This window comes from Psittacula echo (genome assembly GCF_963264785.1).
Source record: "Psittacula echo genome assembly, chromosome: Z".
Classification (NCBI taxonomy): Eukaryota; Metazoa; Chordata; class Aves; order Psittaciformes; family Psittacidae; genus Psittacula; species Psittacula echo.
Window position 1 is genome coordinate 51,350,311 of NC_137742.1, and position 15,288 is coordinate 51,365,598.

General features: G+C 38.3%; 1 protein-coding gene across 3 annotated transcripts in view; it reads right to left on the reverse strand.

The window, feature by feature from the left end:
- Positions 1 to 6,463: 6,463 nt before the first annotated feature.
- The window catches only part of SLC12A2 (solute carrier family 12 member 2), a 67,033-nt gene continuing 58,208 nt past the window's right edge, over positions 6,464 to 15,288 (reverse strand). For all 3 annotated transcript variants that reach the window (XM_080636671.1, XM_080636670.1, XM_080636672.1), the window contains exons 22-27: positions 14,464 to 14,586; positions 14,183 to 14,294; positions 13,738 to 13,824; positions 11,470 to 11,605; positions 10,397 to 10,464; positions 6,464 to 9,347 (exon numbers count right to left, since the gene is read on the reverse strand). In XM_080636671.1, coding sequence (XP_080492797.1) covers positions 9,212 to 9,347; positions 10,397 to 10,464; positions 11,470 to 11,605; positions 13,738 to 13,824; positions 14,183 to 14,294; positions 14,464 to 14,586 — 662 coding nt within the window. In that variant the 3' untranslated portion in view covers positions 6,464 to 9,211. The remainder of the gene's footprint in view (positions 9,348 to 10,396; positions 10,465 to 11,469; positions 11,606 to 13,737; positions 13,825 to 14,182; positions 14,295 to 14,463; positions 14,587 to 15,288) is intronic.

Consider the following 15,288-nt stretch of genomic DNA (forward strand, 5'->3'; position numbering starts at 1 on the left):
CAGTACCCTACACTTGTCCCTGTTGAACCCCATTATGTTTCTCTCCGCCCAATTCTCCAGCCTATCAAGGTACCACACAGCCTTCAGGTGTACCAGCCACTCCTCCCAGCCTTGTATGTTTATGGACTGAAGGAAAAAGCTGTGTTACAGATTTGATTTTTCTTTATCAGTAAGAACTAATTATCCCACAACATGTTTTAGTGTTTTAAAGTTAGAAGTAATTACGAAGGATCAATTTAAAAGTGCTTCCCATTAAAGGGAAGAGAGAATATCCCTAGTATTCTCTCCAGCAAAACCTAGAAATCAGGATTTAATCTGAATTCCACATCAGCCACTAAGTCACTTCCTCGCATAAAAACTGCCACAGAATGTGGTAAATTGCTGTCAGAACAAGGACAGGACTACAAAGTCTGAACCTATTGCCCTTACTTTAGCGGCTGACTACCTATAGTCAAAGCTACATTGGGAGAAGACACTTTTTATTACTGATCTTGCCTCACCCTGGGAAATTGAAAAGTTATTGATTATGATTCATTTGGAGTGTTGGTGCACAGATGTATTTGCTAAGACAGACTCCAAATTATAAACTAATACTGGAATGTTTTATGTCTGGGACAGAACGAGTTTTCTAGAATGACCTAAGAGTTCCAGGGTTGACCAATAGTACAGGATGGAAAAAGTAAGATCTGTTTTGTGGCTAGAGAGGATGCTCAGATCTCAGAGCTGACAAGTAACCATAACCTCTTTTTTTTCATCCATCAGGATTATTTGCACCATGGTGACTGCCAGGACCAACCTGAGAATCAAGCTAGGTGCTTACAAACATAGCAAGGACAAGAAAGTAGTAACTCTCAAACCCTGTGATACAATTAAAATAACAATATCATGGATAAAGAGTGCATAGTAAGATTTGGCATGTACTTGCCAAAGCTTGAATTTTCCCAATAAATGCTACCATGTCTGAATTACTACTATTGGTAGCTGATACAACAAGATTTTAATGGGAATAAAGACTTCTAAAATTAACAACACTCAACTGTGCAATCAAAAGTAAAATGAAATTCTATATGGGATTAGCTAAAATCCTATGTAAAAGCCAACACTATTCTGTGATTAGCCTTGATTTCACATGTTAATAATGTCATTTAATGTTAATGTCATTTCCTTTGAGGTGCAAGCTCCTCTTGGCAGGCAGTGTGCTTTGACCTGCTGTAATTTCTAGGTTCTCAGTGCTTAAACTGCTTTGTTTTATTACAAGCAATAATGCTTAACTTTCGTGCTTACATTTTTGCACTGTTTTGATTTTTGCCTTCTTTTTTTTATTACCTCCAATGCTCATCAGAGCTGAGTAACATTGAATTACATTAAATTGACCAAAATATTTATAAAACACACAGGCTAACACTGTATTATCTGGCATATTCTTTTGCACATATATCCCATCCACTGCTTCCTGTACAGTATTTTAGAAAACTGTTCAAATGTTAGTCTATGTAATCAGCAACAGTAGCACAACCAAGATGTTTGAGAATCCTTCTAATTTGCAACACTGTGGTTTAACCAACCAGCCAGGCAGCTCGAGCTGAAAGAACGAATGACTATATAGGGCTGGGAGTGGGGGTGTTTCAAAGCTCATCCCAGCTCTCTAAATTTCAGCCACAGCCTGTGAAAATCCTTTTCTTCTGACTCCATTTTGCAGTCTGTTTGGCAGAGATAAATTTAATTGCAGAAAGTTGTTCCAAGATTTAGTTATTAGTTGTAAAACACTTGAACAGAGTGATAAAGTTATTCTCAAGCTTAATAAGCTTGGAAATGCTTAGTGCTACACTGCTCCATTCCACCAATATTTAAAATAGACAGTACTTGAATATCTTGGGATTACATAAAACTTATATCATCTTGCTCCTACACCTGTACTTGTAGAAGGTGGTGGAAGCAAAAATACCTTATTGAAATTTTATGGATCACTCTGAAACTAGAGGGGAGATGGTCTGTTTTGTTTTCGTATGTTTACTCTGTCTCTGCCTGCAGCATTTATCCTTCTGCTTTCTAGGGTTAACACAGCTGGAAATAACCACTGAGTGAGCATCACCCAGTGCTTTATGAAATGGCAGTTACTAGGCAGTAAAAAGGCTGTTGGAACTCAACAGGCTGGATCAGTACCGATACTGTCAGTATTGTTGTCAACATGGACAGTGGGATTGAAGCACCCCCAGCAAATTTGCCGATGACACCAAGCTGTGTGGTTTGGTTGATACGCTGGAGGGAAGGAATGCCACCCAGAGGGACCTTGACACACTTCAAAGGTGGGCCGATGCCAACCTCATGAAGTTCAACCAAACCAAGTGCAAGGTCCTACACCTGGGTCAGAGTGAACCTGGGTTCAGCAGTAGCAGTCATTTTTTCTCCTTCTTAGTAGCTGGTGCAAAGCTGTGTTTTTGACTTTTGGCCTGGGAACAGCGCTGATAAATCCGACGTTTTCAGTTGCTGGTCAGAATGTTTACCCTGACCAAGAACTTTCTGAGCCTCACGCTCTGCTAGGGAGAAGGGGAAGCCGGGAGGAAGCAGGGACAGGACACCTGACCCAAAGTAGCCGAAGAGGTATTCCATACCACAGCACGTCATGCTCAGGATATAACTGAGGGTTACCCGGAAGGGCTAGCTCACTGCTGGGTGGGGGCGAGGTATTGGTCAACGGGTCATGAGGTATTGTATTCTCTTCCCTTGTTATGTCCTTTATCATTATTATTATTATTCGTGGTAGCAGTAGTGATTTGTGTTATACTTTAGTTACTAAACTGTTCTTATCTCAACTCGTGGGAGTTACATTCTTCTGATTCTCCTCCCCATCCCTCCGGGAGTAGGGAGAGGAAGGGTGGGAGTCAGTGAACAAGCTGTGTGGCTGGGTTTAAACCATGACACCCAGGCACAGCTACAGGTTGGGCAGAGAAGAGATTCAGAGCAGCCCTGTGGAGAAGGACTTGGGGGTGTTGGTTGATGAGAAAATGAACATGAGCCGGCTTCAGTGTGCGCTCGCAGCCCAGAAAGCCAACTGTATCTTGGGCTGTATCAAGAGGAGCATGACCAGCAGGTCAAAGGAGGTGATCCTGCCCCTCTACTCTGCTCTCATCAGACCTCACTTGGAGTATTGTGTGCAGTTCTGGTGTCCTCAACATAAAAAGGACATGGAACTGCTGGAACAAGTCCAGAGGAGGGCCACGAGGATGATTCCCATATGAAGATAGGCTAAGAAAGTTGGGGCTGTTCAGCCTGGAGAAGAGAAGGTTGTGTGGAGACCTCATAGCAGCCTTCCAGTATCTGAAGGAGGCCTACAAGAATGCTGCAGAGGGACTCTTCATTAGGAACTGTAGTGATAGGACAAGGGGTAATGGGCTCAAACTGAAACAGCGGAAGTTCAGGTTAGATATAAGAAAGAAGTTCTTTACTGTGAGGGTGGTGAGGCACTGGAATGGGTTGTCCAAAGAGTCTTGGGCCACATGGTTTAGTGTGAGCCACATGGCAGGGGGGATGGAACCTGATGATCTTAAGGTCCTTTACAACTCTAACCATTCTATCATTCTCTGCATGGAGGTTCCTGCATCCTTTAGAACAAAACCAGAGTATTTTTCCCATAAATGGGGGGGGGGAGGAGGAGGGTTGGGAAGAACAACTTAACTTTCCTCCAATCCACAGTCAAAATTATGCAAAAAAAAAAAAAAAAAGCGAAAGAATACTATTATGCTGATATGCATTGTTCACTAAATGGCCGTGAAACAGAGGAACAGAGCAAGACGACTGTGTTTTGACAATTCGGTTTCCTACATTACCTGAACTGTTGAAAGGCAATAGTGCCACCTGGCGTTACTATTTTAATTCCTAGTAACTGTTAGGAGAAAGTATTTCCTGTTTCCTTCACTATAAATCATGTTTTTAAAGCAGGATTTTGCAATTATTACTATGGCAGGAGCCAAGGGACTATGAAGATGAGGTACCAAGACCCAGAACCTCACACTAGAGTTTGCTTTGGTTAGTTAGGTAGAATTATAGAATAGTTAAGAGTTGGAAGGGGCCTTAAGATCATCTAGTTCCAACCCCCCTGCCATGGGCAGGGACACCTCACGCTAAACCATGTCACTCAAGTCTCTGTCCAACCTGGCCTTGAACACTTCTAGGGATGGAGCATTTACCACTTCTTTGGGCAACCCATTCCAGTGCCTCACCACCCTCACATCAAAGAATTTCTTCCTTATATCCAACCTAAACTTCCCTGTTTAAGTTTTAACCGATTATCCCCTGTCCTATCACTGCAGTCCCTGATGAAGAGTCCCTCCCCAGCATCTCAGTTCACCTGTGGGGACCAGTTTTCCCTTGATCCCTACAGGGTGGGAGCATTGCTGTGAGGCTCTTCTCTCACATTCAAGTGCTACTGCCATTAGCTTCGTGTTAACAGTGTCCTTTGCAAGATTTCACTGAAACACAATAAAATACATTTCCAGCACCACACATAAAGACCAGCGCTCCACAAACGCTCAGGCTCACCACCAAAACAGCTCTTCCCGGGCGCTTCTGCCGGCCTGATCTCCCTCTCCCGGTTTAAGGGCTGCCACGCGCGACAGAATCATCCTGGCCTCCGCATCAGCCAATAAGAGGATGAGGGAGATGCCTGCAGCCAACAGGGGCTGTGGGCGGTGTGGGCCGAAGGGCGGCAGGGCTGCAGTGGGGCGCGTCCTCTTGGAAGGATGGTGGTTAGAAAGCCACGTGTAGCTCTGTCTGACATGTGAAATCCCCAACGATTCCATTTCCCCTCTCCCCGCTATACTGTGAAGTGCAGATAAGCATGACTGCACAGGCCTGCACCAGCAGTGCAGGAGGGAAGGGCGGCAGCCTGGCAGAGGGCAAAGCAGATAGCCGGAACTACAGCGCCAGCCTTTTTGGGCAGAGCTAGCAGATCGAGGGTGAGGCTAGCAAGCTAACTGTGCTCGGAGCCCTTTGTAAACTCCCAGCTCTGTGGCTGCTGACAACAGTAAGAGCAGGGGTGTAAGCAAGTCAGCTTCGGCTTGAGTTATCGTCACGACCAGATGTAACTTCTTGATGGGCACCTTCTCAGAAAGTTTGATGTATATAGCCCCAATGAGTGTGAGGTTTCTCTGGCACTGTGAGATAGGCTTCTGGGTGTACATGAAATGTCTTCCCTGCTTCTGTTTGGGGAATGTGCATGCTACTGCCTCAACATTTACTCCTCCAGTTTGAAAGTGATTTCCACCATCTTGTTTACCCCTCTCTTAAATGCAGGCATTGGCTGCCATCAACCTAACCTGCAGTCTCAACCCTGAAAAACCTGTTCCACGCCATGCTATTGAGAAGCAGAGTAGCAAGATTTGATGACATACCGGTAAGAACCCAGTTTTCACCCTGCACCAAAGGGAAGCACAGCTGTGATACTAAAGCAGAACACCATTCACTGCCTCTGTTGTCCGGTAGACCTGAAGCCTAGCTCCCATTACAGCTGAACATAATCCTTCAGCAAATGAAAGGATCTAGAAAAACTGCTACATGCTTCCCCCTCTGCTTCTTTACATACTGAAACAGCTTACAGCCAATGCCATAGAAGTTGGCAGTGTAGTTTTTAACAAGCATTCCTTGTCCCTGATCTCCAGATCTCACTCTTCAGTGAGATTTAAATGGATGAAAAATTTAATAAGTATTTCGTGAATTAGGAATTCAGTAAATTAAGAATTAAACAGAGGTCTGAATTCATTAAATGCTAATTTTTAAATAAAGTATCTCCTTTACCCAGCTACATTGGGAAACACCAAAACTGATGAGGTTGAAAAGTTACTCACTGGTTCCAGCTACCATTTGATATGAGAAAACAACTTGCCAGGTTTCATTATGATAGATTTTGCAACTAGTTGAATGTACACTAGTGGAGTTAATGCCAAATGTGGCTTACTCACAAGCATCTGAGGCTTAGAAGTAATTTTCCCAACATATTGCCTCATACCCAGTGGACTACAATTTTCCAGAAGGAGTTAAAACAGTCCACTGTATTCAGGCCAACACAGATTTTTTATGTCATAGGTACAAAGTCTGAGATACTAACATTCCAGCTTAGGCATACCACATGTTGTGGATTGGTCTGCACTGATTGCAGGTCATGAGAAATTTTAAGAGAGCTAGACAAGGTGTAATTCTGTTATGCAAAGCAACCGCTGTTCCTAGCCCACCAGCAGCAAACCCTCTCCCCAAGAACAAAACACTTTGTCTCCTCATACCAGACACCTGAATGGCTTTAAGTTCTGCATGGTCCTAAGCAAATTCCACAATAAACCTACATACAGATGCATGCAACAAGCATATTTACCTACCAGGAACTATTTTCAGTATTAATATGTTACTAAGAACACTATTCCTTATCTCCACCCATAAAAAAGGCTTTGTGAGACAAAACAGTTGTATTGAATTCACTTCCTTTTATTGCAGTGACATCCCCCTGGTACAAAGTATTAACTGCAATAATCACGTTAAACATTAGAAAAGCATTGTGTGTGTTACAGTACAGTATCAAATCTTATTTCTTCAAACCAAGTGGGCCATTACCCACTAATGCTCAGATCTTTAAATTATTTTCAGTTATTTTTAAATATGCAATGTCAGAAAAAGCATATAAAAAGAATGTATGTAAAAGGAAACCTAAATACAAGTGAACAAATAAATAATTGATTTGCTCCAGCTACTACTGTCTTTCTAAACCCATATAAAGAAACCTAATCTATAGAAGGTATGAATTGCCATGTGTAAGTGATTTCGTTTTTCAAGTAATTAATGATTGGAACATACCTAAATTTGGCGTCAAAATCAAAAGCAGAAGTTTGGAGTGACCTGCCACTAACCAACATCCTGCAAACAATACCATTAACTATTGAAATTTTAGTGTAGCAAATAATCTTGAAGCTTGACCCCGTGCCTAGCATTAGTGGATTTCTGAGAGTGCATGTGAAAAGCATCCTACATTACTTCACAGACTACTTTAACTATCCCCATATGCATATTTAGATATATTTTATATAATTTTTATACACATATATGCATGTATACACACACTTCATTTGGTTTCTGTGTTATAGATCACAAGCAATGATTTCCTGAATGGGCAAAAAAATCTTTTAACTAAGTGTACCTGTGCATGTATTTATTTTTTTTTTTTTTTAAAGATAGCAGCACTAAGTCCATGCCTTACTGTCCCATCTGTTCAAAAGAATGTGACCCACAAAACAAGAAGAAACACAGCAATGATTCCATACTCACAATGTGACATCCCTTTCCCCCAAAAAACACTGTAAAACCTGTAATAGATACATTGCTAAGTTTGTTCCCCACCCCGTCACCTGGAAGGAAGCAGCACTTTTACTGCAGTCTTGTCTTACAATGTCTATCGTAACAAGCTGGGTTCATGCTGGCATCAGTTATCTCACACTTAGCAGCAAAACACTTATTTGTTTTTATTATTTTTTTTTAATAAATGAAGTAATTCAATAATCTCAAATCCAACTGAAAGAAACAGCACAAAAGATTTTTTGCAGTTTATCTAGAACTTGACAACATTGTAAACTGCACTGTGTAGATTATTTCTATCTTTAATCACAACAACTTGAAGCTCTACTTTACCACACAATTACACTTTGTCCTTCAAAAGGAAGTTATATTTCAATTTTATCTTGTATTTAGCATAAAAATACACCTTTTCTGTGCATCCTTACATGAAAGTGACTCCACCACTGGCGAATTGATCCAGTAGCATGCCCAATGCTAATATCAAAAGCTTCTGAAATGTTTTTAGGTAATCCTTTCTATCCAAAATATATTAGGAATTTAAAAAATAGTTTACAATAGGACCTTTATACAACTGCTTAAGTGAATTTTCTTGTGTCGGTGTTCATAGGAGACTAAATTATGAAGTTTTCAAAATATGCAATGAAAGGGCATACAAGATTGGCAGTTTCTTTATTGAACATAGAAAATGTATAAAGTAGGATGTATGGAAGAGATCTAAATGGCTAGACAATCAAACCTGAGTATTATTTAATAAAAACAAATGTATTTTCTGACAACTGAATGAATTGACCTAAAAACATCTCCCCTAGTAACTAGTGGTCCTTTTAACCATTTGTTGAAAAATGCGAGAGAACTGTAGCTTTTACATTTTATATTGGATAGCAAGTTTTCACATAGTGTTTACTGTTTTCTGTTAGATAGCATCACATTGCTTATATTATCCCCATTCAAGCCTTAAGTTTTGTTTCAAAGTAAGTTTGAAAGTGACACCAAAATACAACAGGCCAAGAACCAGGACAGGTCTTTTTCTTGTAATTTGTACTAAAAGCCTCAGACAGCAAGATGAATTTGGCTTCACACTGGAGCTACAAAGCTCTAGACACACCTTTGCCAAAGTAGCTAATGTTAGCCATGTATCTCAGTAGTACACATTGTCAAATTTGAGAAAAGGATTCTCTCTGCTAGTAGGAACTGATTTTAACTCTTCCAAAATTTAGTAGCACAAAGTCTTGACAATCACATCACAAATTTGTGTTAGTACAACTGACCTGCCCCAGTTCTGACCTTTAACAGATATAATAACAAAAACCAAAAAAAAAATTCTGACAATATAAAACATACAGTATTAAGAACTAATTATCTCGATGGAAGACTGAAAAGCAGCATTCATTTTCATTGTAATATGGAAGAGACTAGAAACTAACGGAAGTCTGATCTAAACTCTTAGCTGAAGGCAGATTTTTGACATTCTATATAAATTTACAAAATAGGATGTATGGATGAGATTTGGTTAATTTCAGAAGGCACCTCAAGGCTAAAAGGCTTTTATAAATCTATAATACTTTCATTGATCAAAAATAAAACATTTTATTGCTGCTATTCAAATAGCAAACAAAAAGCTTGTCTTGTTCTTCAGTCTAACAAGGAATCCTCCGCCATTAAGCAAGATTACAGAAAAAACAGAATAAAACTGAAGATGTCACACCTTTAGAAATACAGCGACTTTCCTTGTGTGCTTTCAGGTCAGTGAAATAGTGAAAGAAGAGTCACTTTATGCCTTTGTGATGTTAATAAACTATAGATCATACATATGTAAGTCACTCTCTCCTGTACACTGAAGTACCATTTCATCATAGCTGTCCCATGTGCAGAACTCTTAGGAATAGAAGGTAAGAACACTCTGATGATTCCCACGAACAAGAAGAATAGGTGGCAGATCCTTAGACAGTGCTTCCAACCAGGCCATGTACAGCGCACTAGAAACTGCACCTTTGCGTGCAACTGGCAAACTCCTACAATTCACAAAGAAAAAAGCATTCAACGATCAGAAAAACCTGGTGGAGTACAAATCATGCCATGCAAACATGAAAGTACGACCGTGCAAAGAGGTAGATGCAAAATTAAATTTCCTAACCTTTTCAGTTTTTATTTTGCTTCCCCTTCCCCAGAATTCAGTTAATGGGTTGAGAGTTCCTATCCTAAGCACCACAGGCCTTTACATCTAATTACCCCTCACTTGCGGCCTCTTACCACCATTTTGTATTCAGGTAGCTTCATGGAGAATTCTCCTCAGTTAAAGACATTTTCTTGAAAAACTCATCAAAATTTTAAAAAGAAGCCTTTTCGTTTTTCTTGTTTTTTTTTTTTTTTTTTTTTTACACTGCTGGGTTGGTGCAGTCTAACATTCTTTGTCACAGCCCTTCCAAAACATGCCATACAGTTCTCTTAAAAAAAACCTACTGTTTATTTGCCCATCTCAAATTTCACTTGTAATACTACTTCATGAAGTGATAAAGTATGATCCTAAAGAAAAACATCGCGAGGATTTTATTTATAATAACATTTTAGTGTGAGGTGCCCCTGCACATGGCAGGAGGTTGGAACTAGATGATCTTAAGGTCCTTTCCAGTCCTAACTATTCTGTGATTCTAAGGAAACCTACAATCTTCATTCTGCTTGTTTACACGAAAAGTAATTCCATGAAAATCCATCAGCAGGATGAAATTTAACTTTACCTAGACAGATTTCCTCGAAAAAAAATCTGAATGGAAGGACAAGAAAGAAAGAGGAGTATCTGGCATGCAGGAGAGGAAAGAATGTGAGAATCCTGACCCCCGCTATAAATGTGTGGAGTTAATCATCTAAAGCTACACAGGCCATTTTTCATTTATTAGTATAGTAGCTCCATATGTCTAACAAATACTTCCAGCACTGAAACCTTGAGTATTTCTGTACTTTAATGTCAAGGCACCAGTTTTTTCCTAACCTGTATTTACACATACATATATTTTAAATTACAGTTCTGTATCAATTAGGATAACAGTACACATGGTTTACTTACATGACAATTACGTTAGCTGTACTTGAATGCTCTTGTAGCAACTCATTTAGCCTAATCTGGCGGTAAGTCTGTAATTAAAATTAAACTTGTTACGAAGATCTTTTATACAAAAGTACAAAAATTTTATTTATTCAAGAAAAATGAAAACAAGTTATGATCAACTGGTACGAGTCATTTGGAGGAAGCATGTACTTCCACCTCAGTTTGGCAACCTGTCCACTTTTCCAAACCACCTATGATTGCAAGGCTGGGGGAAAAGAAAGCAGTAAGCTTAGAATTTGGAAATAAGCCAAGTACTATGAAAGTCTAAAGTAGTTACTCAAATAATGGTACCACTTTCCATAGCTCCTGTAAGCAAGAACCCCTTATATACTCTCTTTAAGGTTCTCTTAACTGTATCCTAGAAGCTTAAAGTTACAGAAGCTTAGAGAAGTGAAGTCCTGTCTTCATCTCCACGGTGGGCCTACCCTATCTTAACATCTCAGTTAGCTTCCTCAGCAGTGTTCAGCTCTTACGTCAACTAACTTCCTAGCAAAAATTTTGAGGTAACCATTTCTTATAGTTCTGTTATTCTCAAATAAGCTGGTCTAGTTAGCCTGCAGGCTAGTGGTCTGAGGAAACAATTAAGCTATTAGCAGACAGAATAAATCACTTCAGTTACTCACTGAAATTAGTTTTGGCAGTGTTTATAGACATGAACAGGAAAGCATCGAGCAGGTCATTAACCATAAAGTAATTGTACCTCATAAAATTCCCCCTCTCCCCCAACCCCTTGGTAATTTGCAGTTAAGAGATTCCCATTTCTTCTCTACTGCAAATCCTCACAGAAGTTGTAAAACCCATACAGGAAAGAAAAAAGATGCGTTGAATACATTCAAAACCATCTTGAAGAACTTGAGATTACTGAAACTTTAACCAGTCTTTTTGCAGTTACCTGTCTGTATCTGAATCCTGTTACAGGATGCTACCTCAGTCTCCTCTACAGATGCAACTGAAAAGGAGTACCTCTGATGCCTCTACTCATTGATTTTACATCCACAAATGAAGTAGAATAAAAGAAATAAATACTGGACCTTTGTTTTGTAAAGCTCGAGTTCATTATCTGTTATCCTCCATGGTTCATCCTCCTTCATTTTATCTGCAACTTCTTGTTCTTTATCATCTTCATGAAGTCGGAAGGGCTCTACCATTTCTTCAAAAGCTGCAATACTGGAACGATTAAGTTGAACAGCCGTATTAAAACAGATATGAGTCTGCGCCAGCAATGACTTTCAGGGTATCAGAAAGGAAGTTTTATTACCATGTAAAAATAAAGTGAACTGAAATCTGTTCATTGCCAACTGCAGTTAGAACATCAGATCAGCTATTTATATATGCAGACATAATTCAACAATTAGGGACATCTGTAGGAGCTTTCACTATTCATCATGCAATAAGAAGTTTTAGCCAGTTTAAAAATAAAAAACCCAAACAACTTTTGGTAAGAGTTTTACTGTAATTCTGAAAGTTGAGGACTTGAGTAGCAGTAGCTTCAGAATTAAATCTGAAAGACAAGTTTACATGTCACACTAAAAAAAAATAGCTATCAAGTTTTATGCTAGGGCCATTAGGATTTTGGCTTTGATGTTTTTATTTTGTTTCTTAACCTTTGCAATACAGTCCTAGAGCCACATTCAAATGCAAACAACCACAGCCATCTTGTTGTCCTGTTGCCCTTGTTAGAATATGAGATGCTACTTTGACTTTACTTGAACTTTAGCAAAACCTTTGGAAGAAAACCTCATGAAGACTGAAGGGGCATTTGTTTCTACTAGAAAGAAAAACTTACATTACCTTACTTTCTCTACTGACATTAAGATACTTGAACAGCAAACAAAGCTGCCACAAGTTATGAAACTAACTTGTCTTTCAATAAATCCAGCATGTGAGATGTGAGAAAAATAAACAAGATTTTTACCTATACATACTGAAATGTATGTCTTGCATCCAACAAAGTAACTGCATTTTGATGCTATTTGAATGGGGTTTTTTCTTATAGATGACAAGGTATTGCCAGTGTTCTGGGTTGCAAATTACAGTGTGGCAAGTTTAACAGACATTAAAAAACATGTCTTAGGATAAACTGTAATATCAGTATGTGTAACATGTTAGCTTCTGTATAGTTAAACACTCCCCACATGCCCATTTTGTGAGGCGTTCCTGCTCCTCCAGGAAACCCCACACACTGCTTAAAAAAAAAATAATTTTTTTCTACTCTTGGTGGTCTTTACTGACTTTACAGTGACATCACCTTCATTAAAAGGGAAAAAACAAATGTGATCTCCTATTTTTTGCCTGAACAAAAAGGAAAAGTAGTGACAATATCCTATTATATAACATTGCAACTTAAATCATCTTCCTCCACTTTCCTTACAGCTATTATTAATGCCAACTAGCATCTTACAAAGGTTTTGGATATATTGCGGGGAATGTATCCACAGAGATAGAAAAAAATGCTCTCAGAAGAAATAACTTGTGGATCACCTCTACGAAATGAAAGTAACAACATGTAATTCTACTAGCTCAACTTTTGATGCATAAATATGTGCTACCTTTAAGTTTTTCACACTGAAAAATAGCAGGCTCCCGGGAGCTAAGACATCCCAAAAGCATTAGAGTGGCAGGAGGAGTCTCATGTTCTAATTGCTTGATATATTCTATACACTTAAGAAAAGGTGACTAAAAGCAGAGTAAAATTTATTTTAAATAATGTAAATAAAGCTTATGTAAAGCTTATTTACATAAGCTGTAAACAAGTATTTTCTAATTTGCATGACATGAAATTATTCAGTCATATGCAAATCCACATAAAAGATAATTTTACAGCTTCAATGCGCTAAAGATGACTTGAATGGAAAGGAGAATAATATTTTTTGATCTCACATATTCTGTTACAAATTTGTTCTGAAAGCCATCTATAATTTAATGTTTCTTAAAAGTTGAAAATCAGAAATATCACATAGCTATTTGAAGACCAAGCTTTGTTACATTAAGCTATGACTCCAAGTAAGATAAAGGCCATTTAAGTTTTTTCTGAGCATTTCTCTTTTGCTCCAGACAAATTGGATTTTTATTAACTGTATTTTTCTAAATATGATATTAGAGTCTAAGGGCCAGAGAATTTAAAAAATACAAAATTCTTTGTTCTTGGATGTTGGGTTTATTTCCTGTGTTTTTGTGAAGTACTGCATGTCACAGAACTACTCTAATCAAAACTGTACGTAGGAAAGAATGAAGTAATCAAAATTCATGAACGAATCAAGCATTCAGGAAACAAAGAAGCTGAGTTTTCTGAGACTTACTTTTCTTTCTTTGGCTTAGTATTAATATCCCCAAGAACCATAATGTCTGAGAAGTCTATCCGAAACTTGCTGAGCAAAGTAGCCATCCTGTATCAAGAAAACAAGCCTTTATGTATGATCAGATTTTTAATTATTTCACAGGGTTAAACAGATGGGTGTTTGGTTGTAAAAACTAAGAGAAGAGCTCTTCCTTAAAGACAAATTCAGAAAATATTTGAAAAAGAAAACATTAAGTGTCAGACAATGCTGCTGCAAATACTTTAACTTGAGGTATCTCATCCAAAACAATCTGCGGGAAATGGAACTTTTTTTGGAGAAAGGAAACAGAATATGAATACACCTCAACTAACAAACAACTGAAAGAAGGCTACTAGGAACAGAAAGCCATGTCCTGTGTAACATGATCTATTAGCATTTCAAATTAAATTTTTAAACGTAAACTTACGCTCTTCTGTCATGATCAATCCTGTTTATTTTTCCACCAATGAACACTCTGATCCTACAGTCTTTCCACTTCTTCTTGGTTGTAAGAAGATACGGAATCAACAATGTCAGACCTGCAGTTTGACCAGAATTTGGGACTGATTCAGAAAACACAGCTTTGTGTTTAATAGTACAAATTTGTAATTTATGTATGAACTGGCTGAAAGCTATCTATTAACAATTAATTAAAAGGTAACTTCAGTAATTTTTAACCATTTGTTTTTAAAGTAGAAAGCACATTACCTCCATCATCAAAGAGCCACCAGACATCAATATTGCTTTTGCCTTGTTTCTTCTGGAATTGAGTACTAGCATCAAGAAGTCTTTGGTCAGCCAAATTTAAAGGAGAAGACTGCCTCTTTGAATCTGGCAAAAAGTATGATAAAATTGAAGTTAAGTGTTTTGCTTAGTCACTCAGAAATTCATCAAATGCAACTTCTGAGTATTTTGTGGTATCACTGAGTTTAAGTAATAACTTTCTTCCCCCACCAACCTGAATCCAAATTTTGATTGAATGGATATAGACTGAACTTCATTTAGGAAACTAGCTACTGAAATTACGAGTTTGCAAAAGATTTAAATCTGAAGTCATTTAGCAGACATTTGACAATCTGTAAGTTACTCTCATCTGCCTGCACAATTTAACTAACTTTTCATACCTACTTCAGAGTATTAGGTCATGCATTGTTGCTACCCCTTGCATATGATAAAACTTGTAAAAACATGTAGATACTAATTTACATGTAAATACCATGTCATAAGCCCTTGTCTTCCTTCCTTATTCATTTTTCTTCAATCATATGGTGAAAGAAAAGCTAGTTCTGCATACTGGAATTCTGTCTTTTGCAACAAGTACTGTTTTGCATCTGCAAGATCATGAAGCATGATATATACTATTTTGCATAGCAAAGTTATTGGATTTCCTAGGAACAAGACAACAGTGGCATTTTCAATTAGATTAATACAGGTAAACATATTTTTTAAGAAACTAACGGAAAAAACTAACCCTTTTCTCTTAAATAAAATTTCAGTTTGAACAAGAGCCAGGAGCTTGATATTCATCTCAGT